Below are 24,590 nucleotides of genomic sequence, written 5' to 3'. Positions count from 1 at the left end.
TTGACCATAGGTTGTAAGGATAGAATTGTATATCGAATTGCCAGGAGTATGTGAGAGTGCCCTGCACAGCAGCGTAAAGAGCACTGTGTTGGAATTTTGCATACAGATGTGAATTTCAGTTCCTCAGGTTTGTTTGCCACAGCATCTGCCTGGGCTCCCGCCTCTGCAGTCAGTAGCTAGCTGATGCCTCTCTCTACATCGACATATAAACTTTCAAATGTACATTCCCAGTACAAGTTGAATTCTATATTAGCATTGCAACACTTAAGACAAAATAGGGGGCAGCCCGGGTGGCTCAGCGGTGTAGCGCTGCTTTCGGCCCAGGGTGGGATCCTGGAGTCCCGGGATCAAGTCCCACGTCAGGCTCCCTGCTTGGAGCCTGCTTCTCCTTCTGCCTGTGTCTCGGCTTCTCTCTCTCTCTCTCTCTCTCTCTGTCTCTCTGTCTCTATGAATAAATAAATAAAATCTTAAAAAAAAGAACATTAAAAAAATAAAACAAAATAGGGACCCAAAGTGCTCATAAGTGTGTACTGATACAAATTTTTCTCTTTCATTTTTTCCCATAGGTTTCATCAAAGCAGCTAGTGTTGCTGGGTATTCTACTGAACCAAGATTTCTCCTTGGCAGCATGGACAGAATTTCTATTAATGGTAAATGCAAACGGATATAATTAGAGTTGGGGGTCAATGAGTAATACCTCTTCTTCTTTTGCCTGAGTTTAGAACCAAATGTGAGACTGAGCTAAGGAGGGAGCTCAGACAATCTTTTCTAGAAAACTTGCCTGGATAATGTGGGTGTTTCCCTTTGAATTTGGAAAAGTGCCTAATCATGGATGAAGTTTAAGATACCCATGGTTTCCCCAAACCCCTACCATGAGAGAGTTTGCTTCTGTAAAATTCACAGCATAGAGGAGCAGATAAGAATGTTTGCTTTCTGTAGGCAGAAGAATGCCAGAGAGAGAGAGAGAGAGAGAGAGAGAGAGAGGAGCTGCTGGCCATAGGCACCTGAATCCTCCTCCTAAACTTACCTGTGAAGTCCCTTTCTACCCTGAAAGCAGGGACTGGTGAGGGGTAAGCACATTCCTGAAGTGATACTCCAGACAAGTTCTCTCCCTCCTCACCACGGGGAGTGTGGGAAAGTGCTCCCCTTTAGCTGACGGGCAAAGACTCATCTCACAGACTTGATCATGGTGTAGGCAGAATGGCTCTGAGGACAGGATGAGGAACTAGCATCCCATGAAGCATTTCTTCCCTAAACAGATATAAAATTTTATTTTATTATTATTTTTTTGTGTACACACTTAGTTTTATTGTAACAAAGCAACTTGTACACTTTTTACGTTTAAAACTGAGCATCTAAAAAAAAATAAAAAAAATAAAACTGAGCATCTTTCCTTTCCAGTGAAACAAAAAGAAATTTCTTTTTTCAAAAAGAAAATTTAAAAATAAACAGGAACGAAATTACAATAGAGAATGTCAATTCCAAAAAAAATCCTACAGGTTCTGCTGATTCTTCCGTCAAGTGACAGGGCTCAAGTCATCATTAGGAGAGTTTTATTTTAAAAGTGTCATCTTAAACTGCAAGGATGTCCGTTAAACATCACAATTAAATATGCCAAAGGAGAAGCCATGTTGTCAAAATGCTTACTTAACCCACCCAAACATCTCAAACCCACCCTTTCCTGACCTTCTACAATCTCTGAGCCCAATATACAGAGAAAGGAGGGAAAAAGCTAGAATTCTATGCACTGCTACACAGGGGACCTAGATAGTTTTTGGAGATTAATTTATCACAGAATTCACTTTAAAATGAATGCCTCTAATATTCCTGAGTTTGTCCTATACATTTCCGTCTGTGAATTTCGTGATAATCATAAATTCAATGTGGTTAGTGTCTCTTTGGTACCTAGGTCTACACAAGGAGATGTGAGAGGGTGATTTTATACTGAGAACCACACAGGCTAGAATGATTTCATCAACAGAGTCCAGGTCATGCTGTTTTTCTCTGAAGTGGCTATACCGTTTATTAAAAAGTCCATTTGTGCTCCAGTGATCTGAGATACCTCCTTTCTCTTATACTAAATTCCCACATGTCCTGGGTCTGTTCTTGGGCTTTCTATCCTAACCACTGGCTTAGTGGTTTCTGTATACAAACTGTTTTAATTACATAGACTGAAATAGTATGTTTAAGTGCCTTACAAGACTAGTCCCTTCTTTGCAGTTTTTGTTTGTTCGGTGTTTTCCTGGCTATTTTTCCATGTTTGTTTTTGCACAGGAACTTTAGTATCAACTTGTGTTGAAGTTGATATCAACTTCATTAGAAGTTGTTGATATTTTTATTAGCATTGCATTAAATTTATTATATAATATTCACTTTGGGAAAACTGATGGTAAGTCATTCTGGGCTGGAAATGGGGATGTCTTCCCATTTCCTCAGGTTTACTTTTGGCTCTTTCAGTGTGTGATTTTTCTCCCTTATTGGAGCTTGACTCAGTGCTTGAAGTACAAAATGGATTTATTTTCCTCTATCTTTCCAGACCCCCAAGGTGTACAGTGGACAATCTAAGCTAGATATGGAGCCCATTCCTTTTTTTTTTTTTAAGATTTTATTTATTTATTCATGAGAGACAGAGGCAGAGACATAGGCAGAGGGAGAAGCAGGCTTCCCTGTGGGGAGCCCGATGCGGGACTCAATCCCAGGACCCCAGGATCACAACCTGAGCCAAAGGCAGAAGCTCAACAACCAAGCCACCCAGGTGCACCCCCTTCTTTTACATAAAGGATCACCTTACAAATTAATCATTATACTCATCTTGATAATCCATGATATTGAGTTTCCAGGAGCCTCACAATTAGAAGAAACACGTAGATTAGGAAAACTTCCCTTGGGACTATAATGTCAGGTTGGATCATTTGAACTTAATGTTTTTTTGTAGGTCAAAAATAGTTAAAGGGTGCCTGAGTGGCTCATTCAGTTAAGCTCCAACCCTTGATTTCAGCTCAGGTCATGATCTCAGGGTCATGAGATGATGTCCTGTGTTGGGCTTGGTGCTCAAGCAGGGAGTCAGCTTGGAATTCTTTCTCTCCCTCTACCCCACCCCCCTGCTCCCTGTCTGTCTCTTAAATAAATAAATAAATAAATAAATAAATCTTTTAAAAAATGGTCAGACATCTCTAATTTCATATGATTCAACCTCAACATGTGGTTCAATCATTTAGGGGTCTCTGCTCAATGGTATGGGTCACATACCCAAGTCCAGGCTTCCTACAGAGTGTAGATGCCTTTGTAAAGGTGTTACTTCCGGGTAGCCCAGGTGGCTCAGTGGTTTAGCGCTGCCTTTGGCCCAGGACATGATCCTGGAGTCCCGGGATGGAGTCCCACATCAGGCTCCCTGCATGGAGCCTGCTTCTCCCTCTGCCTGTGTCTCTGCCTCTCTCTGTGTGTGTGTGTGTGTGTGTCTCTCATGAATAAATAAATAAAATATTTTAAAAAAGGTGTTACTTCTCTCCATCCACAAAATTAGAGGTAGCTGATTAAAATCCTTATGTTTATATGGAAAAAAGCAAATGTTTCCGTTATTCAGCTATCTTCTTTGGAATTTCATTTCTATTGACATTACAAATTCTTTGCTACCTCTCCTTTTGAAAAGTGGAGCTTAATGCCCCTCTCCTTGAGTGTGGGCTGGACTTACTGACTTGCTGCTTCTAATGAACAGAATATGAGAGAGGTGATGGTGTGCTACTTCATAGATTAGGTCATAAAAGACATTGTGGTTTCTGCCCAGCTATCTCTTATATTGCTCACTTTGGGGAAAGTCGGTTGCCATATCGTGAGAACATTCCAGCAGTATCCACTCACTTAAGGAGAGGCCCTTGTGATGAGGAACTGGGCCCTCCTGTCTACAGCCAATGGAGAGGTGAGGCCTTCTGGCAACAGCTGTGTGAGTGAGCCATCTTGGAAGCAGACCCTCTGGTGCTAGTCAGCCTTCAAATGACTGCAGTCTTGGCCAACAAATTAGGCTTAGCTGGGTAGTTCTGGCTCAGAATCTCTCATGAGGTTGCAGTCAAGAGTCTTCAAGACTCTTCTCTCACTCAAGACCTCGCTATTAGTCTCCTACCTGGTGAGAGGTGCTGTGCCAGGAGTAGAGAGCTGAATGAGACACTTGTGTCCTTCAAAAGCTCACTGTTAATAGGAAGTCAGTGTCATCAGTAATTCTTAGCTATAAATATGCTAAAATGGAAGATACTTAAAAAGCGTTTCAGGTTGTATTTGCATGGAGCTTTGGTAGACAAAAGAGGCTAGTCTGTTTACTGACTTTTTGAGGAGAGAGAGTGAATTAAGAAGAGGACCCCCCCCACCCCCAGCCCCCACAGGCAATAGTCAAGTTCACATCACACAAGAAGAGAAAGCTGACCAGGCCCCTCTTCAGAGGCCAGGAGCTGCTCTGAAGCTATTCTGCTGGACCAGGAAATCCAGACTACACAAATCTTCCTTAGCAGCAGTGACTATTCCCCAAAAAAATTAGTGGTAAAAAGGGCTGGGTAGGAAGATGGCCGAGGAAATGAATTTTTTTTTTCGAGAAGTGAAGTGTTGTATTAATGTGTGCACAGGTGTGCAGCAAGTTCCAGCTATTATTGATTTAGCTCCACTGAAGGGAATCTAGTTCTTAGTTAACAGTACAGCATTAATTAATAGCAAATTAATATCAAAGTCTCATTTCAATGCCAGTTTCCTAAGAGGAAAAAGAGAGAGAGAGAGAGAGAAATTATGATGTAATTTTTCAACTTTTCCTTGAACACAAAGCCAAAATTTCTTGGCACTGGGGTCATTTAACACAGTATTACCAGGCCCAGGATGTGACCAATTGGCACTTGAATTGAGTCTGGATGTGGCGATTTGCTTGTCCTTGCTCCTGTAATGGGCTGCTACTTCCCTCATAGTTAATGATTTTCTATAGTTGAAATGAAGTTTGGAAACTGACTATATTTGGCAAAACTTGGTAACTGTGCTTATTTTGTCCTGCAGAAAAAAAATCCGACAAGTGATCAAAATCACAACCCATATTGATGATTAATTGTAGACAGTGGCTCCTAATTCTGGTTTTGTTTTTGTGATTACAGTGGCAAGGAGAGTAAAAATTTGTGTTCAAGTGATAAGTCTATCTTTTTCACACCTGTATGAAAGAGCAAGGCCAATGTAACCCCTTAGTGGACTAACTCTATATTGTCCAGAGTTTTCTGTGTATCTGTGATTGTTAATCTCTTGACTCTGATTTGACAAGCTGGCATTTTCAAAATCAGGTAATTAAGACTCATGTTAAGTTGCAAGTTTTCTCTGACAAGGTCTCAGATACAAGTGAATCAAAGATAGCCAGTGGCAGAGTTAGGATGCTTATATTTCTGATTTTCAATCCTGCCTGTTTCTACTAGACCATTCTGCAGCCCCTCTCCCAATAAATGTATATTTCAGTGTAGTTCACTCTTCTGTCTTGCCCTTGCCATTTAAGAAAACATTTTTAAAGTACTTTGTGGTTTATAAGTAGTTTCTATGAATGTTATGCTGGTTGTGAGGTAGGTCTTATTACTTTTTTCTTTTCTTTTTTTTAAAGATATTTATTTATTTATTTATTTATTTATTTATTTATTTATTTATTTATTCATTCATGAGAGACACAGAAAGAGAGGCAGAGACATAGGCAGAGGGAGAAGCAGGCTCCCTGTGGGGAGCCCGATGTGGGACTTGATCCCAGGACCCTGGGATCACATCCTGAGCCAAAGGCAGACACTCAACCACTGGGTCATCCAGCTGCCCCAGGTCTTACTATTTCTGTCTTATGCCGGTGGTATGGGGGTCAGAGAGGCTCAGCAATTGACTGAAAGATTCTCTCGAGGTCCTCTCAGGTGGTGGTCCCTGACCAGTAGCATCAGTGTCACTTGGGAGGTGGGGGGTGGGGGTTAGGAGTCTTGAGAAATGCACATTCTCGGGCCTCCTTAAGCCTACTGAATCAGAAACTCTAGGGTGGGGTCCAGTGGTCTGTCTTTTAAGGCCTCCTGGTGATTTGGATGCACATCAAGTGTGAGAAGCATAGCCTCACCCTATGGATGGGTCACCCAGGAATTTGTTAGATTGAAAAAATAATAACAAAACATTGATGTACATTTGGACTTTTCTCCAAAGTCCTCCCTAACTGCTCACTTTGGTTTTACAGAAAGTTATTTTTTTAAAAGATTTTATTTATTTCTTTATTTGAGAGAGAGAGAGGGAGAGAGAGAGTGAGTAGGGGAGGAACAGAGAGAGAGGAACAAGCAGACTTTGCATTGAGCATGGATCCTGCTGTAGGGCTCGAACCCACAACGCCAAGATCATTACCTGAGCAGAAATCAAGACTTGGCTGCTTACCTGGCCAAGCCACCCAGGCATCCCTAGAGGAAGTTATTTTTATCATAAAAATAGAACTAATCAGGGGCACCTGGCTTGCTCTGTCATTAGAGCCTGTGACTCTCTATCTTGGGTTTGTAAGTTTGAGCCCCATGTTAAGTAGAGATTACTTAAAAAAAAAATAACACTAATTACAGGCCAATGGTTGATTTTTTAAAAATTTTTATTTATTTATTTATTTTTCAATGGTTGATTTTAGATGAACATATTTTGTCTTTTGTCTTCTGTATTCAGGGAGGAGGGATAAGGAACCCTCTCTCGTCAATGGGAACATAAATGAGCGGCTTACTACTGGTGATGAAGAAGGATTTCAAGAAGCAGTTAGGACAGGTAACGATATGTATAGTGTAGGTTAAATGAGACCCGGAAGTACAGATAACGCCAGAATGCATCTGCGCCTTTCATGGTATTTTAACAGAGTAGATGTCAGCGCACCTTTAATTTATCCACAAAAGCATCCGATATCCTGTTAAAATGATGAATTAAAGTATCTCTGGTAATTTGATCACCTTTTCAAAAAGATGCTGCTTTTAGTTGTTTCTACACAGCCAAGGTCATTCCTAACATGGGCATCATCTTCTGAGCCTCTGCCATTACTGCACTGAGGCTTCCTAACAAGCAGGAGGGATTAAATCCAAATACTGACCTCTGATCTTCAACCTTGGATGACCTGAGCCTGGGCCCATTCAGAACAAGTAGAAACTTGTCCATCATGGTACCAAGTGCAGTACACTCCTCCACGTGGCCTCTCGCTATCAAAAGTACAACTGGTTGTCACTTTCTAACTTGAAGAAATTAAATGCTGACTTATTCCAACAGAATAACAGCCCTTAGAGTTGCTTGGTGCTGCTGCCTCTCGCTGTAGCACAAATGAAAGTGGCAAATTGGATATTTCCAGTTTTCTCCCCATAGCCCAAGATGGCCCTTGGCCAGCATCCCCCTGCCTGTATTGCTAGGCACCCCTCAGTGGTTTTCCACACCAAACCATCCAGTTCCTGTCATGGAATGTTTGTGCTCCATTGCCCTGATTCCTCCTTTTGTCACATTACAAATGGAGTGATAGAAGCTCTAGGATTCCTTGATGTCAGCTGGGGTCTCTAGTTAATGCTACCAAGCCCACACTTGGTGGCATTCCCAACCTACCCTCAAGATTTCTGCAAGTCCCTACAGTCCGTAAGAGCTTAAGATCGTCTGGCAGAATGTTTATACTTGTGCGTGAAATTCCCCCAAACCTACGCACTTGAGGCTGATTATATATATGGCGGGAACCTGAAGCTGGGACAGTGGGGTGATGGGGGGAAGCTTCATACTGAATATTTGACTCCATTGTTTTCAGTAGCCATTGTAGAGCTTTCCACTTCCTCGGGGGCCCCTGCCTTCTCCTTCCATCTGACCTCTCCTCTGTTCTTCTCCTCCTGCAAACCGTACCTTGTTGTCCCTTCTTGGGGAAGAAGCTTTGCTGCTTGCTGGCTCATATCCTCAGCATCTCATCTCCACCACCAAACAGCATCTGATGTCACTGCCAGACAATATATGAGTTTATTATCTTAAGGCCAGTTTCTTCTTCAAGAGGACTTCTGAAGCCAGCAGCTAAAATTACTAAGGTTTTCAGATCTGCTGGAAGCCGAGCTAATAGGATGTCCCTGCAGATCTATCAAGGGCTGTCTCTTTCTGTTTACTTTGCCATGTGTCTTTTCATCTAGATACTCAAGATAAGAATGTGCCATGTACACAGCTTCTGCACTTTCTCCAGAGGAACATCATCCTTGCCGCTGCCTCGGTGGCGGGAATCCTCGTGGTCACAACGTTGTTGCTGCTGGCATTGACCACGTGCATCAGGAGGAAACGGCCATTGTGAGTGGCTCTTAGCTCCCATTTGCTTCAAAGAATTCATGGGTATTTGTGACAATGGAGCCCCAGAGCTTCTTGCTAATCCTGGAGTTAGGAGGAAGGCAGGGACATCTAAGCCTGGTTGTGTAGTCATAAAGTACAATGGCCCAGGCTATGAATTTTTAAGCATTGTCTTGGTGGTTTTTTTTTTTTTTTAAGATTTTTTATTCATTTATGACAGACACAGAGAGAGAGGCAGAGACACAGGCAGAGGGAGAAGCAGGCTCCATGCAGGGAGCCCGACATGGGACTCGATCCCCGGTTTCCAGGATCACACATCCCAGGCCGAAGGCAGCGCTAAACCACTGGGGTTGCCCTGCCTTGGTGGTTTTGATGCGTAGCTGGGTATGGCTTGGACCCTGCTTGCCTCTAAAGACCTTAGGTTAGGCTACACCTATTTCCACACTGAGGGCCACTAAATGAGGAGATGGTACAGCCTCTGGCTGAAAGATTGGAAAATAAAAATATGAGGGCAGGGTGGGATGAGGCTGTGGAGGAGACGAGCTCAGGGCTATTTGGCCTGTTCACAATGGGTCAGCAGTATTGGTTGTTAGAATATTGAAAGATCCCTCCACTGGTCCTTCCCAGGACCTCCCACAGACTTCCCAGTCTTCCCCAGGATCCTGCAAATGAAGGGTTAATGCCTGGCCCAGCAGTGGCCCTCCAGGGCTCTGCTCTGACAGTAGCTACTTTATTTGACTACTGTCTGTCTGTAGCACTTATTAAATATATCAAATATCCACCCCACCCCACCCCACCTAGCCATGAGAGGGCTCTGGCACAGTGGCCACAACCATGGGTAGGCACTAGAAAGTAAATGGCTTACAAGATTAAACATTTGCAGTAATAGCACCTTGAAATTATGTGCCTCCATCTGTATCTCTTGAGACACACTGCTTAATCACAGGGAAAAGCAGCTTCCCAAGGCCCCTCGGGTCCTCCCTAATACCGCATTGTGTATTTGGCCTGTCCACAGGGAAAGGCGGCTGTGGTGTGGCATGGGAGGGTGAAGTGTCCCGCCCCACCCAACTTGGAGGTAACAGTACTTAAATTTGCCCACAAGAGTGACATTGCTTTCCCTAAAGGAGTTCTTTAAACACCAAGATTCCTGGGACTGGTAACTCATTCAGGCTAGCCAGGACCACCTCACATCCTGCTTCCTCCTCTGAGACAGAACTGGGTCCCTGAAGTGAAAGGGGAGCCTAGAATGTGGCAGGAGTTAGAGATGGAAGATTTAAAGAGCTTCTGGAAATAAGATTGACCCACTTCACAGTTCTTACTGGGGCTTATCTAATCAGATTTGTCACTTCCCTTCTGTGCCTCTTGGAGGTATCAGAAGTGGTCAAGACTGTGCTTCCGTCCCACAGAGGCAATCTGTGGAGAGCCTGTGTTATCAGAAAGTAGAGGAAAGGAGTTTCCCAGAGGCTTTCTGGTGCCCAGAGGCAAAATAAATTTCACACATGACAGACCTCCCTGATGGGAAGTAGAATGCTCATCCCTCAGAAACAGCCCCCTATATCACCAGCCAATGAGTAGACAGTAGGAATTCCTGTCCAAAAATATGGACAGAAAACCAAAAAAATATGGTTTTGTGTCTTTTTATTTTAGACATCCTCCGGCAAACACGACGTATAATGTTTTTATTATGAGTGGGAAGTCTTGGTGGCAAAAGTATCAAGAAAAGAACCTCAGAAAACACAGCGATAAACAGAAACAGTTGTTGAAGAGCAAGTCCCATATCTAAGCCAGGTGGTGTGGCCAGCCAACGCAGGACTGGAAGCTGTGGTGCCAAGCAATTCTCCATCCAGACACTGTGGAGAGGCATTTGGATTTCTGGCTGTGAGGTGTGCTCTACAAAATGTTTACCTTCTCAGTGCGATCTTGAATGGACCAAGGAACAAATGTTTTACCACAGGATGCTTGTAGTGTGGTGCGGCACTCATGGCTAGTGCAGGAGACTCAGCACATTTGCCAGAGGACAAACCTGACCAACTCTGGGTTGACTGATTTATTAAAGCATCAATTCTCTGATTCAGCCATTCAGAGAGCAGGTATTAATTGAGCACCTGATATGTAGACAATCTCAAAATACATGAGGTGACCAAAGATGCTGGAAGCAGGCCTGGCCCTCGCAGGTTTCCAGGAGAGGGCAGACAGCTGGCTGAAACTCTGTGGTGGTGGACTGAGGCCTCTAAGCTCAATGGCAGGAAGGGTCGGGAGGGGAGAAGGGGTGGGGGACGCCTGGTGTTGCAGGAGCCGGGAGAGGCTGCCAGGGTAGCTCAGCAGCCCGAGGCCCTGCGCTGGAAGGCGGCGTCAGCAGAGCGGGACGCCCTCTCTGCAGGGCCGGGGACGCAGGGGCCTGCCCCAGGGCTGGGCAGGGGCGCCTGGATCCTGCAGCCTCCCCTTGGTCTGCGCCCCAGCCGCCACCCGAAGGGGCTGCACACCCTCTGCGGCCCCCCGGGGGGACTGAGATGGGGGGAGGCCGCAGGGAGAGGACCCCGGTGGCAGTCGGGGAGCAGGAGGGCCGTGGCCTCCGCAGAGGGTCCGGGTCCAGGCGGGCAAGGGCTCGGGCCTTGCCCGGCTGGAAGGCATCGGGGTGGGGGGTTCGCCTGGATGTGAACCGGGCTCTAGGGAGGCAGGTGCCTCAGGAGGCGGGGCGGGGTGGGGGGGCACATCGGAGGGACCCGCGGGGCCAGCCGGAGCAGATGCAGAACTGGGGGAGGACCTGGGTGCGTTGGGGAGCATTAGAGGCGGGAGGCACGGCGGGCGCTCACCCCTGCGCACGCAGGAGGCCGGGCTCCCGGGTGCTGCTGGCCAGGCACCGGTGGCTCTTGTTCAGACACTTAGAGTTTCCCCGGATGCAGGCTGAGCCTGCCCTTCCCTCCACTGGAGAAGGTTCTTTACAGAAGCTTCTTTAAATCTTTGCTGCGGCCTCGGCGCTCCCTTCCTGGCTGGTGCGCCGCTGCAGTAAGTCTCCTGGGGCACCTGCAGTCTGGGACCCATCCTGCACGTTAATAAGCTGCACTTGCTGAGAACCTATTGCGAATGTAAATTCCTTGAGGGATGATTGTCATCTTATCTCAAGAGAAGGAAGGCTCAGAGACGTAAGGTCACCCGTTAGAGGTCACATAGCTAAGAGGGCAGCCTGGATTCTAATCCAGCCCCGGGGATCCGCTGGAGTAGCCCAGCTCGTCACCCTTCAGACCTGCTGAGGAGGAATTAGTAGGGAGGATTTCTAGTCTCCTTTTTTTGGGAGGTGGAGTGAGTGAAGCTGTCCCCAGGGATAGAGGAGTTCTGGAAAAGCAGGCCTGGTGGGTGGCTTACATCAAGGACTCCCTTCGGGTTTTCCCAGTCATATGTTTTTTTTTGTCTGCTCTCCCAAAGTGGGGAAGCCCTCAAAGCTTTAAGCCATGGGGAATTGGAGGACAAGTCAAGGCCAGGCTGGATCTGAGTGGGGCATTCCTCTGTATCCCTCTCTCCTCGGTGAAAAATCAGCCCACTTTCTTGTTTGAATCCAACTGTGGCTGGCTCAGGCCTTGGCCTGGGTGATCTGGGTGATGGACCAGCACCAGGGAGTCACTGTGACTCTTTGGGTCCAGGTTAATGCCCCTGACAAGCCCTGCTGGCTTCAGCTCTTGGCAAACTCTGTAGACCCCCTAAGTATACAGCTGACTCCAGTTCTAAGGGACTTCCCTTTGAGAAGTGGGATCCTCTGTCCTCTTTTTAAGCCACCCCCACCCCCGCCGCCGCCAGACAACATGTTCCTCTCTCTTTGAACCAAATCCTTTCAAGTTTGAGAATTTGATGTTGAATCAATGGCTGTAGAGAAAGACAGGCAGTGAGAGATACCTGCTCATGGCAGGTTTACTGGGCTTTCCTGGGGGCAGCTGATGGGGCAGTCTGAGGGCAGAGGTAGCTCAGATGCCTAAAGGTGTCTGGTGGTCCTACATAAGGAAAGAGTCCTAGAGCTCTGGAAGCCCTGGGCCTGTCTTGTGCTGGTCTGAACCATCCTTCTAAGCCCCCAACAGTGTCACCACTGAGCAGGGAGGAGGGACAGAGGGACTTCTCAACTCCAGGTATGTCCCATGCTTGGCCTCCTGGGAGGCTGGGCCCAGTGGACTCCAGTATCGGTCCCGCCTTGACCTTCTCTGAGCCTCAATGTCCTCATTTTTGCCATGGGGGTAGGAATTTACCTCTTTCATAGGGCTGTAGGTGGTTCATTCGGCAAGAACTATTTATTGAGCACCTGCTGTATGCCAGGCACTGTGCTGGGCTGGGGGCATCGAGGAAGTAGAAAAGGAATTAGAAAAGCCTTCCTGGCAGTGGATAGCTGGTGTCCCTTCAACTTGGAAGGAGGTAAGGCTGTCAGGGCTTAGGTATACAGCAGGCACACCGTAAATACCAGACTCTTCCTTGAGCAGCTGATAGGTTGCACTCCCACCCTCATCCCATCCTCATCCCATCCTCATCCCATCCTCATCCCTACCTCTTGGGACCCTAGAACCAAGAGGCAGCCCACCCTCCTGTTGGCCTCCCACCCCACCCCTACCAGGCTCCCATTTAAGGAACAAGTTCAGGTCCGTGTTCTGTACAAAAGATTCACAGCAATTGTGTTTTAGTTTCGAAAAGGCAAAAAAAAAAAAAAATAAAAAAGTTTATTGTTATTATAGAAACCTAATAGAAACAGAAGAGGAAAGGAATCTATACACAGATGAAGGTAACAGTAGGCAAGAAATGAAAATAAGGCAGGGATGCCTGGGTCGCTCAGTGGTTGAGCACCTGCCTTCGGCTCAGGGCATGATCCTGGGTTCCCAGGATTGAGTTCTACATCAGGCCTCTTGTGGGGAGCCTGCTTCTCCCTCTGCCTATGTCTCTCTTTCTCTCTCTCTCTCTCTCTGTGTGTGTCTCATGAATAAATAAAGAAAATCTCTTTAAAAAAAAAAAAAAGAATAAGGCAAAGGTACACCAGATCAGGTCCTTACAATATCCAGACTCATAGCTGGGGAAGCCCCATGGAAACAGCCAGGCTGAGCCCCGATTGAGAGGCCTGGACAGAGTGTCCTCTCTCAGGTGAGACTTCCAGCTGACCATCCCCATAAGGGCTGTACTTATAGGGCAGATAACAGAATTTGAAATTAAACATTTGTTCACCTCCGTGCAGTTTGGAGCGAGCTGCATTTCCATGGTATCATGTTTTTATATTTTCAAGGAGCCGAGGCTATGTGTGTCTGCCTCAGCCCATCCTGGAGCAGGAGGAGATGTGACACAAGATTTGTAGCTCTTGGCATCCAGAACAGAAGAGCCAGTTCTGACCTGGAGGCCAGATGATATATTTTAAACATGCTCCCAAGATTATTCACAAAGCACGAGTCTCACAAACAACATTCTTTGGACTGCCTGTGTATATGTGGGCCTAGGTGGTGGGTTATGTGGGACAAATCACAAAAACATTGATCTATACAGAACAGTTAGACACCTGTAACCTCTGGATTAGTGGATCCATTGCCTATGGATGGGCTCACTGAGAGCCTCCCCTTTCATTTCCCTCTTCCTCTAGAGTTGTCTTCCTGTGTTCTTAGTCAGCTGTCCTGCTGGGGCCTTTCACCTTCAGCTCCATGGTTTGTCTAGCCAACCTGGCCATGGCTGAGTGAGGGGAGGGTGCCAGACAGCACAGAGGACTTTGGGGTCAAGGCCTGTGGAGGCTCTGGGCTCCCAGCCTCTGCTACTTACTTGCTGTGGAATCTCAAGCCTCAGCTTCCTCTTGGCCTCAATTTCGCTACCTGTAAAATGGGGCTAACCTACTTTGTGGGGTTGCTGTGAGCATTGCACTTTCGCTGGGGCCAACACATAGTAGTGCTCAATATAAAGGAATAAATAAATCTTAGTTATTATGATTATTCTGCAAAACTTTGGCAGTTTGCCTGCCAGCATCCTTTCTCCCTCCTTCCAACGGTAGCTTCTGACTTCCCTTGGGTTCTCCTCCTCCATTTTAATGTGGTGTGCATGAGGCATGTGACCTAGTCCTAAGCCACTCTCACATGGCATCCAGGGGCTTCAGGGACTAGCTGGGGGATGGATGTGTGATCTATTCAGCCGATGAGCTGTGTTAGAGTTTTTGCTGGGAAAATTGAGACATAGATTCTTTTTCTCCTCCCCTTCCTTTTTTTTTTTTCAATAATTGGTAGCCAGATATATATATTTCAACATTTTCCAAATATAAAATATTTCAGTGAATCATATCCCATTCTTAAAGTTTTAAAGATCTCATAGATTTTATTCAATATTCTTGTTCCTTGAGCAATATTTGAAGCTGAGTCACTATCTTGACCACAGAAAGAAAAGTTGTCTGAAAATGAAGTCATCAGGTGGAGGAGGTAACAACCCTTGCACCATCATTTGAGCACTGAGCAAGCTTTTCCTAAAGGCTATCCCTGTGATTCATCCATCCATGCCATACTTACACCACAATTATGTGCTAAGTGCCACTCCAGTTGCTGGGGACACAGCCAGGAACAAGACAATCCCCACCTCAGAGAGGTCACAGTCCTGCCCCAGGACCTTTTCACTTGCTGTTCCCTCTCCCCAGAATGCTTTACCCCTGATATCTCCATGGCTCCCTCCTTTACCTCCTTCAAGTCTTAATGCACAGGTTAGCCCCTCAGTGAGGCCTGTCCTGACCTCTTCTACCCTCTCCTGATTTATTTTACTCCTTAGCACTTGAAACCATCTGCTATACTCAGTAGAATACCTAATTGTTTTTCTGTCTCCCCCCATAGAATGTCACCTCGACGAGGGAAGGGATTTTCATCTGTGTTGTTCACGGCAGATCTAGAGTACCCAGAACAGAGTGGCATAGCGTGGGTGCTCAGTGTTGAATAAATAGGACACCCGAAAGGATTATTTGAAGAGGTAATGCTGTCATTCTGTTTGAATGCTTAAGAAGGAGCCAGCCACTTCATGATCCCCAGGGAAGGGCATAGTGTATGGCTGGGGTGGCAAATCAATTCTCTTTTTACTCAAACCATGCTGGATTTTTTTTTTTTTTTCCCATGCTGGATTATTTTTAAGGGAGGGTATCACTTTCAACCTTTAGGATCCCAAGATGTGCTTAGTAGGATATAGTACTCAAGAGCTGCCTCTGGAGGGCGCAAGGGAATCCCGTTGCTGCGCTTGGACTTGCATGCACTCACTAGCACGCTCTAGAAAATCGGGAAACTCGGTAGATGGTGATGATGGTGGCAATAATGGAGTGTTCGCTTTGAGGCCTGTTTTAATTTTCACAATAGCCCTACGAGGTAGGTACCATTTTTATCCCCATTTCCTACATGACAAAATGGAGGCTCAGGTAGCTTGCTCGAGGCCCCTGAGGTATAAGCAGCAGAACCAGAAAGAACAAGGAGATAAAAGTCACCGTGGCTTGGTCACCCAGGTGATTCCCTGGGTGGGAGGAGATTCAGGAGGGGTCCTACGGGGAGGGGTGTCCTCTGTTTTGGGATCATTGTGCTGAGGTGTGATATTCTTCTGTGGCAGGCTGAGTCACCTCCCCCCCCAAGTCCCATCCAAACGCCAGAGGTTTCCCTAGCAGTGATCTGGTGACCAGTCTGGCCTGCTTGAAAGTCAGGTGAAACTGACAAAGTCCCCCACCCCCGCGCTGCTCAATTTGAGGACTGGGAGGCTTCCTGGAGGAAGCCACATTTAATCATTGACCTGGAGGAGTAGGAGTCAGGCAGTTGAGGAGGTGGGTGGGGGAAGTGAGTTCAGGCTGGAGTGCTGCATGGGCAAAGGTGTGGAGGCCTGATGGCAAGCCACTAATTTCTTCAGAGTCTCTATGCATGTGTGGACAGCAGGACCAATGCACTGCAATTTTTCCCAGCCCACATTTCCATCCGTCATCTGTTTGCTCTTTCCTCTGAACGTTCAGACTCATCTACCTTTCTCCACTTTCGCAAAACACAGGGCCTTATCTGCAAGCCAATCTCAAACTGTCTGAGCCTGAGCACCGGCTGGGCCGACCTTTGTAGTTTCAGAAAGCAACCTCTAGGACCGCAGAGGGTTGGAGGTTGGCTGAGCCAGTGCCTCATAGGGGCCAGGAGTACCCTTCTTAGGCCTGATATCTTGGAGATTGGAGGCCCCAAACGCTGCCACCCTCAGGCACTCCCCATCGCAGCCTGCACTCACCTTTCTGGTCCTTCCCCCACACGTGAGCTGTGGGACCACAAGGCCCAGGCTTCAGTCCCACCTGGCCATTGGGTATCTGTTCTTCAACCTCTCTGGGCTTCTCTATCTTCACTTGGAGAATGGATTAAATGGGTTATATGGATTAAATTGTAAACTGCTTATGATGGTGGCACATAGTGAAGTGCTCAGTAGGTGCTACTAGGACTTTTACTGTAGATGATGTGATTCTGGTGCTCTGATTTCTGCTCTCTTCGCTCTGCTGGGGCATTCTTCTCTCCTACAGAAAGGACTGTCCAGTGTGGAAACAGATTTGTTTCTATACTCTGAGTTTCGTGATGCCTGCAGGGAAAAGGAAAGTTTCTAACAAAAATGGTTTGGGGGAAATCTATGTAGGAGAAAAGTATTCCAGCCTGGAACTCAGATTTAAAAAAAAAAAAAAAGATTTCTTGGTGGGTGGATTTAGGTAACTGGGGGACAGTAGAGCCTGCAGAGAGGTCCCCAAGAAAGGCCTGAGGTGGAGCATGGAGGAAACATCCGGCAGGCTGTGGAGCTGAGCCCACTTCCCCCAAAGTGGCAGGACCCAGAGAACAAAGGTCCTTGGGGTCTCAACAGTGGTGTAGGATATCCCCACACCACCCTCGAGGCTGCACGTGTGGGTAAGCCACCGAAGACGTCCCCATGTGTTCCAGAAGACAAGGAAGTGGTGGGTGAGAGCCCCCTGAGGCCTTGGGGTGCTGGAGGGAGAGAAGAGGAGATATGGACACCATGCCGGTGCAGTGGCCACATAGCAGGGTGTGGATATGATGTGAGGTCACGTGGTCACCGTGGTGTGGGTGAGTGTGAGGGAAGGGCGGAAACGAGGATGAGGAGGGGGCTGTGGCCAGAGCAGGAGGTGGTGATCAGTCAGGTGTAACATGCAGCGAAGGTGTAAAGCGGGGTGGCAGGGAGTGGGTGGGCACTGGGGGACACACTGTCTCGTGTCTTAAAGAAATGACTGATGCCTCTCAGAGTCCTCCTCTGGCATCTCCCATGTGCGTTGAGGCTCCTCTGAACACACATCCTGCTCAGGCTTCCACCATCCCAGCCCTGATCTCCCTGTTGACTCAGCCCTGTGATGCATTTCAGGGCTGGGACAGGTCGTCATTGCTGTCCCAGTGCCTGGCACACAGGAGGTGCTCTGAACCTTAGAGTTATGGCTGCACTGAGCAAATTTCTCCTCTCTCTAGCTCTCTCAACCTGGCAGGCCTTGGGTCCATGTCCCCCTGGGAGGGGGAAGAGAGGGCAGTCCTCTTTCCGTTGAGTCCTGGGGATCAGCCTCCCACTGCCACTGCTCCCTGCCCCCATTCTGGCACAGGTAGCCCCTCTCTTCCTCCTTGGGTTTGGGGATGTTGTCTGAATGGTCCCTTTGCATAACCCCTGCCTGTAGCTGGCCTCCACTCCTGAGTGTGGGGCAGGCACTGCTTGGTCCCGGAAATGCCCTCTGCCCTCCCCGGAGCGTGTGACTTTCCATTTTCCTTGAACGCAGCACTTCATGACTTTGCCGTAAACTTCAGATGCAGCCCCCTTTCCTGTCTTCACAACAAGGAAATCAGTTGAGTTTCAGAGAAACCAGCTGCTAAGAGCACACCAGGCCTTCCGGCGTGGGTCCCTGCTGGCTTGGGCCTCGGTACGGCTGCTGGCGTACCCAGGTAAGTTGCCACCCTCTGGCTCACTGCCCCTGTCCTGCCACCACAGCCACACCCTGGGGGAACTTGGGGCAGTGGGTGGAGGGTGAAGACTCCATGGGGCCTGGCCTACTTACACATTGCCTGGGCATGTGTGCAGGTGGTTAGCCGCAGGGCCTCAGTCTGGGGGCTTGGGCTGCACGGACACCCAAGTTCATTTCTTGGGTCCCAATTCTTCATCTAGAACCAGCTTTTTGTTGGCGTTGGGGACCAGAGACCTGTGGCCCATTTGCCTCGATATCAACTGCACATCCTCAGGTACGTCATCCTAGGTGGAACGGCCCCTGGCCGCCGCCATTTCCATGGCTAGCCTGGGTCTGGTGGAGGAGGACAGAGTTAGGAGGCTCCTGAAAAGGGCCAGGAGGGGCTGTGGATCGGGAATGGGTGGTGTCCAGCTGGAAAAGGAAGCAGACACTGCTTGCAGCCACCCTAAGGGAAGCAAATTCCCTGCCAGAGTGTCAGCTGAGTGGTAGTTTCCAGGGGATGCAGAGATGCCTGCTCAGTTCTCGCTCCTGCTGGGCCCCATCAGGGTGACACCCTTGGGTCCAGGAAGCAGAGAATCTTCCAGAGAAAGCAAATATGTGTTCTGTCCCCTGCCCCCACCAGCCCCGTGAGCATGAAGGTGGCTTGTCAGGGCTTGAACTTGAACAACAAAATGCAGATGAGTCCTAGCAGGGGCCCCAGGACAGGCTTGAGCCACTTGTAAGGGAGCTCCGGTTAAAGGGGGACCCAGAGAGGGGAAGGAGAAAACAGTTTGAATCCTGCTCAACCGCTGTGTGTCCTTGGCAAGTTGCTTAGATTCTCTGAGCCTCAGTTTCTGCATCTGTTAAATGCAGATGCAAATACTGGCACCTTGCAGATGCCTGGTTCTTGACTCTTGGATGAGAGGTTGCAAAAAATGTCCCAAGCAGGAAAGAGTCTCTGCAGGAAGAAACAGGGCCCCTGTGGTGAAATGACCCAAGATGGGCTTCCTTACTTCCTTCTCAACAGGGTGGTGAGCACACGGTGGGTGCTTACTAAAGCTTTGCTGAGGGATCAGAGCCAGGGACGCCTGGGATAAAAAATGTTTGGGTGCCACCTCTGAAGCCTCTTCTCTTCCAGGGCTGTGCTTTTTTCCCCTTTTTACGTCTGTCCTCCTGTCTCCTGCATGCAGCCCTGGCACGGATACAGGGCACACAGGTAGCCTGGACGGTGGTTAAGTGTACACTCCGGAGCCAGACAGCCTAGATTCCTAGATTTGAGTCCTGGCCCTGCCACCTTTGGTGTGTGCTATGCAACCTTAGGCAAGTCACTGCACTTCTGTGTATGTCCAGTCCTGGATCCATAAATCCTTCACTCATGCACAGGGCTCTTGTGAGGATTAGGTAAACGAATATGGTTGACCCTTGAACAACATAGGGGTTAGGGGTGCCCAAACCCCATGCATTTGAACACCTGCATGTAACTTGACTCCCCCTGCAAACTTAACTGCGAATGGCTACTGTTGACCTGAAGCCTTCTGATAATATGGACGGTCTAATACATATTTTGTATGTTACAGTGTTGTGTACTATATTCTTACAATAAAGTAATCTAGACAAAATAAAATATCATGAAGAAAATCCTAAGAGAAAAGACATTTCCTGTACTGTAAAAAATCTGTGTGTCACTGGACCTGAGCAGTTCAAACCCGTGTTGTTCTGGGATCAACTGTATATCTAGAGTGCCTGGCACATAGTAGGTGCTATCTGAGCATGTTGCTGTAATTCTAATGGTCACTACTAGCTCTGGGAGGTCAGGCTCTGGACTTTGTAGCTTCTGGAGATTCTCCTGGGGGCTGCAGTAGCCAGACTTCTCCATGCCGACCATACCCTGCCCCCAACCAAAGCATAGGGTCAAGGCTGTCGTTCTTAACTGGAGCCAATTTTAACACCCCTTGACTCCCTAGCAACATTTGATAATGTGTGGAGACATTTTTGGTCATGACTCAGGGGGTGTTGGCATCTAGTAGATAAAGGCCAGGAATGATGCTAATCACCCCACAATGCACAGGACAGCACCCGGCTATCCCCACATTTCTATCAGGCCCTGTCTTCCCAACTCATCATCCCACCTTTCCCACCCCCTAAGCCTCTCCTCTTCTCCCTTTTACAGTCACAGAGACTGCCTGACACCCAGAGAGGGAAAACTCCTTGTTGAGGTCACATGGCCTTAAAACCAAGGCAGTAGAGCTTGGGGTCTGCGGGGACTGCTCTCATGGTATTGTTGTCGATCAGCAGACACTTAGCAAGTCTGCTGGATGCGAGGACCTATTCCCAACCCCAGAACACCCAGCTGTGGGCCCTGACTGTTGAAGGAACCTCAAAATGCAGTGACGCCTGGGCCAGCCTGGGATAAGAGCCCCTCGGGATCCAACTTAGAGCGAGATTCCACCTCCTTCTTTTGAAAAAAATTTTAAAAAATATTTTATTTATTCATTCATGAGAGACACACAGAGAGAGGCAGAGACACAGGCAGAGGGAGATATAGGCTCCCTGTGGAGAACCTGATGCGGGACTCGATCCCAGAACCTTGGGATCATGACCTGAGCCGAAGGCAGACAGTCAACCACTGAGCCACCTGGGCGTCCTGGGATTCTGTCTCCTAAAGGACATTTACCAGAGTGGTGAGTGCAGGCTTGCTGGGTCAGATACCTGCATTCAAATCCTGACTACCACTTGCAGGTCACATGATTTTGAACATGACATTAACCTCTTTGAGCTTCGGTTGCTTTAGCTAAGGAATGGAGGTAACAGTTCCCATTTAATGGGACTCAAGGTGAGGTTTAGATTAAGTGGATAATGCTCATAGTAAAGTCCCTGGCACAGAGGCTGTTGTGGTTGTCTGTCTTATGTGCATGTATTTGGAAGAAACAGGGGCTCCAGAAGAAAACAAGACAGCTGTAGGCTCTGCCTCAGGGACCTCAGCCTGGTCACAGTGGTCATAAACGGCTATCAGGGCTGTGATATTGGAGGATGGGCCCTGGGACAAGAGAGGAAGTGCCTGACTCAGCTTGGGGAAGGTGGAGTAGGAATCATGGAATGCTTCTAGGAGGAGGGGACAACAGAGGGGACCTAAAGCATATTGGCAGGAGAAGGGGGTGGGCACCTACTATGTGCCTTGCTGGTAGGGGTAGGGGAACAAAACAGAATTTCCCTCTCACAGTGCTTACATTCTAGCAGGGGTCACAGGTCCTATGTCAACAAGTTGGTAGATAAATCCCATTTTTGGTGGTGAAGAGTAATAAAGCTGGGTCAGGGATAGAGAGAGAGGGGAGATGATTTTAGAGAGGGAGATCAGAGAAGAACTCTTGGACGAGGTGGTGATATTTAGGCAGAGGCTTGAATAAAGTGAGGGATTTTGAGGGAAGAGTGTCCAGGCAGAGAGAACAGGCAGTGCAAAGGCCCTGAGGTTGGACCATGCCTGATTTCATCAGGTGAACTGAACAAGTGATATAAGGAGGCCCATGTGGCTGGTGGGGCATGAATGAGAATAAAGAGGTGATTGGGCAGATTGCATAAGGGCTTGGGAGCCACTGTGAGGACATGGGCTTTACCCCTGAGTGAGGTAGGAGTCCTGGATGGCTGAGAGAAGAGAAGGACATGACAACACAATGGTGGTCCAGGTGCTGTGCTTGGTGCTCAGTGAGCCTTATCCCATGGAATCCCTACAATCTACTGGTGTCAAGCACCTTTGCTTGCATCATTTTCTAGGTGGGGTCTGGTGAGCTTAAGTCACTGCTCAGTACCATGCCACCACTATACAGTAGACCTCTGATTCCATGGTTGAAATCTGATCCCCTGGTGTCAAGAAAAAGATATGAAGGAGCATATTGCCACCCATGGCACAATGCCAACTTCTGTCATTTGTGACTTAGAATAAAACCAAGGTGGCATTCTATTGGCTGAAATTACCTGTGTTGCTCCTACTGGTGGGCAGAGGGGGCCCCATGATTGCGGACTGAAGAGCAGGAATTGTGGCTTTAGGGGGGACTTAGGGTCTCAGGCAGAAGACTGGGAGTCAGTGAGAAAAGGGATGGGCAGAGAGGGACTGGGCCCCCATTCCAGCAGTGCCTTTGGTGGGGTCACTTCTGGCATCTGGCTGAGGGTAGCATATAGAGCCTCCAGGCCTGCTCAGTGCAGCTCCCACCAGCTCCCACCAAGTCCAGTTGGATAGGCTCATTCCCTCTGCAGCCTTACTGCCTCAGTCTCCTCCCCCCCTTCCCGGGCTCTCACAATGGATATCTAATTGGGGCTTTTGATGTTCAGAGTATGTTCTGTGGCATAGAAGACCCTCAAGGCTCTGCCACATGGGAGTGGGGATAAAACAAAGCTAAAACAGTCCTTCCATGCAGGTCTTCTCAGAGCCTTTATTTTTTATTTTTTTAAAGATTTTTATTTGAGTGAGAGAAAGAGAGCATGAGTCAGTGGAAAGGGGGGAGGGAGAGGGAGAAGCAGACTCCCTGATGAGCAGGGAGCCTGACACCATCAATCTCAGGACCCTGAGATCACGACCTGAGCTGAAGGCAGATGCTTAGCCGATTGAGCCACCCAGGTGCCCCACGCCTTTATTTATTTATTTATTTATTTATTTATTTATTTATTTATTTATTTACCTTTATTTATTTGGTTTATTTATTTATTTTAGAAAGGTGGGGTGGTGAGTGAGGGGCAGAGGAAAGGGAGAGAAAGAATCTCAAGCAGACTCCCCACTGAGCACAGAGCCCCAGGCAGGGCTCCATCTCACAACCCTGAGATCAGGACCCGAGCTGAAATCAAGGGTCATTGCTTAAGGAACTGAGCCACCCAAGTGCCTCTCAGAGCCTTTAATATGCTAAAATGCTTTCCACAGCTTTTGAAAATGTGTTTGACCACTTGAGCTTTGTTTCCTTTGAAGTATGTTTCGCATATCAGGTCTCTCTGGAATAGACTGAACTCTGCTTTTGCCCAAGGAGGCTGCTTTAATGATGGAATTCCAGGTAGATCCTTCTGAGCAAGGACCACAGGTTTCCTCCTTCTCCTCCCAGGGTCTGAGCTGTGAAAACAAGGCTGATGTTCCTTTATCTCTCAGTGGGGCTGCAAACTCTGAGATGGCCAAATTCTCTGAACTCACAGCTCATGAGGTGGCTGGATGAGGCTGGATGGGGTCAGTCCAGGCAGGGGATGGGGAGGCTCATAGTGAGCTTGCCTCCTGGGAAAGCCATGAAGTCTGTAGGAACATAACTGGGACAGAAATATGTGATCTGGGATCCCTGGGTGGCTCAGCGGTTTGGCGCCTGCCTTTGGCCCAGGGCGTGATCCTGGAGACCCGGGATCGAGTCCCACATCGGGCTCCCGGCGTGGAGCCTGCTTCTCCTTCCTCCTGTGTCTCTGCGCCTCTCTGTCTCTCTCTCTATGTCTATCATAAATAAATAAATCTTTAAAAAAAAAAAAAGAAATATGTGATCTACCTATCCATGTCAAGGGTCCCACCAAGAGCCTGCAGACTAGGCCAGCTCCTCTGAAAGCAAAGGGTGCATGCTGGCCAGGCCTGCAGCAGAGCTGCATAGACACATGTTCCAGCCTCTTGTCCCCCTGGCTTTACATCTCCTGCTTCCTCCTGTCTACTTCCTCTGGCTTCCCTAGTATCTCTGGGCACGGGAAAGTTGGTCACTCCGGCTCTCATCCCCCTGTTTTACTAGTGAGGACAGCCGAGAAAGGCACAGACAGGAAGGCAAAAGCAGACACAGGGCTGGCTAACCCCTGGATCCATCATCCGTGCAATGTCATGTTATTATTACTGTTGTCGTTATTGGCAGTGAGACAGGGAGGTTGTGATAAAGCTAAGGGTGCACAGGGAATGCTCCTGCCTCTGGGCTACCTTGGCCTTTGGTCTGAGGTGGCCAATCTTGGCTTATGGCCCTGGACTGGGCCCCAAGGGCCAGTCTCTCCCCACCCCCTGCTGCACTAACCTGTCTCTGGCTACCCAGGTTGCACCTGTGGCCATTGCGGGGAGGAGCTTCTCAAACTGTGTTGCTGACAATTTCCTGCCACAGCTTCCTGCCCCAGAGACTAGCTTCACTACCCCCACCTCCTCACAGCCCCAGGGCAAGCCCCCACCTTGCTGCCTGGCCCTGGGTATAGGGAGTAGCTATGTGAATCTGTGAGGCAGGGGTGGCTGGATTTGGGAAGATGGAGAGAAGTGGGGAGGGTGTACTCAGTAGAGGGCACTGCGTGGATAAAAGTATGGAAGTAAATTTGAAAGAAGGCTAACAGCACAGCACAGCTGGAACAGAGGGAGGATCGGAGAGTTTAGTTAGATTAAATAAAGTGGGCAGGAGGGAGCCACAGTAAGTTCTTGAGC

The 24,590-nt window shown here is 48.1% G+C and overlaps 2 protein-coding genes across 9 annotated transcripts in view; both read left to right on the top strand.

The window, feature by feature from the left end:
- C10H2orf92 (chromosome 10 C2orf92 homolog) overlaps positions 1 to 10,359 on the top strand; it is a 46,121-nt gene extending 35,762 nt beyond the window's left edge. For all 3 annotated transcript variants that reach the window (XM_049115860.1, XM_049115861.1, XM_049115862.1), the window contains 4 exons: positions 567 to 650; positions 6,673 to 6,768; positions 8,142 to 8,292; positions 9,937 to 10,359. In XM_049115860.1, the coding sequence (XP_048971817.1) occupies positions 567 to 650; positions 6,673 to 6,768; positions 8,142 to 8,292; positions 9,937 to 10,072 (467 nt within the window). In that variant the 3' untranslated portion in view covers positions 10,073 to 10,359. The remainder of the gene's footprint in view (positions 1 to 566; positions 651 to 6,672; positions 6,769 to 8,141; positions 8,293 to 9,936) is intronic.
- LOC112670773 (tyrosine-protein kinase ZAP-70) overlaps positions 10,241 to 24,590 on the top strand; it is a 31,139-nt gene continuing 16,789 nt past the window's right edge. For 2 of the 6 annotated variants that reach the window (XR_003143231.3, XM_025464697.3), the window contains exons 1-4: positions 15,105 to 15,237; positions 15,422 to 15,623; positions 18,032 to 18,194; positions 18,415 to 18,488. The gene's annotated coding sequence lies outside the window, so the exon portion shown is untranslated. Of the gene's footprint in view, positions 10,380 to 15,104; positions 15,238 to 15,421; positions 15,624 to 17,195; positions 17,340 to 17,732; positions 17,861 to 18,031; positions 18,195 to 18,414; positions 18,489 to 24,590 lie in introns of those variants that run through there. The other 4 variants (XM_025464721.3, XM_025464714.3, XM_025464703.3 and 1 more) reach the window with 4 other exon arrangements.

The sequence above is a fragment of the Canis lupus genome, chromosome 10 (assembly GCF_003254725.2).
Source record: "Canis lupus dingo isolate Sandy chromosome 10, ASM325472v2, whole genome shotgun sequence".
Lineage (NCBI taxonomy): Eukaryota > Metazoa > Chordata > Mammalia > Carnivora > Canidae > Canis > Canis lupus.
Note: the sequence above shows the minus strand (reverse complement) of the source record. Positions and strands in the feature narration are given on the sequence as shown.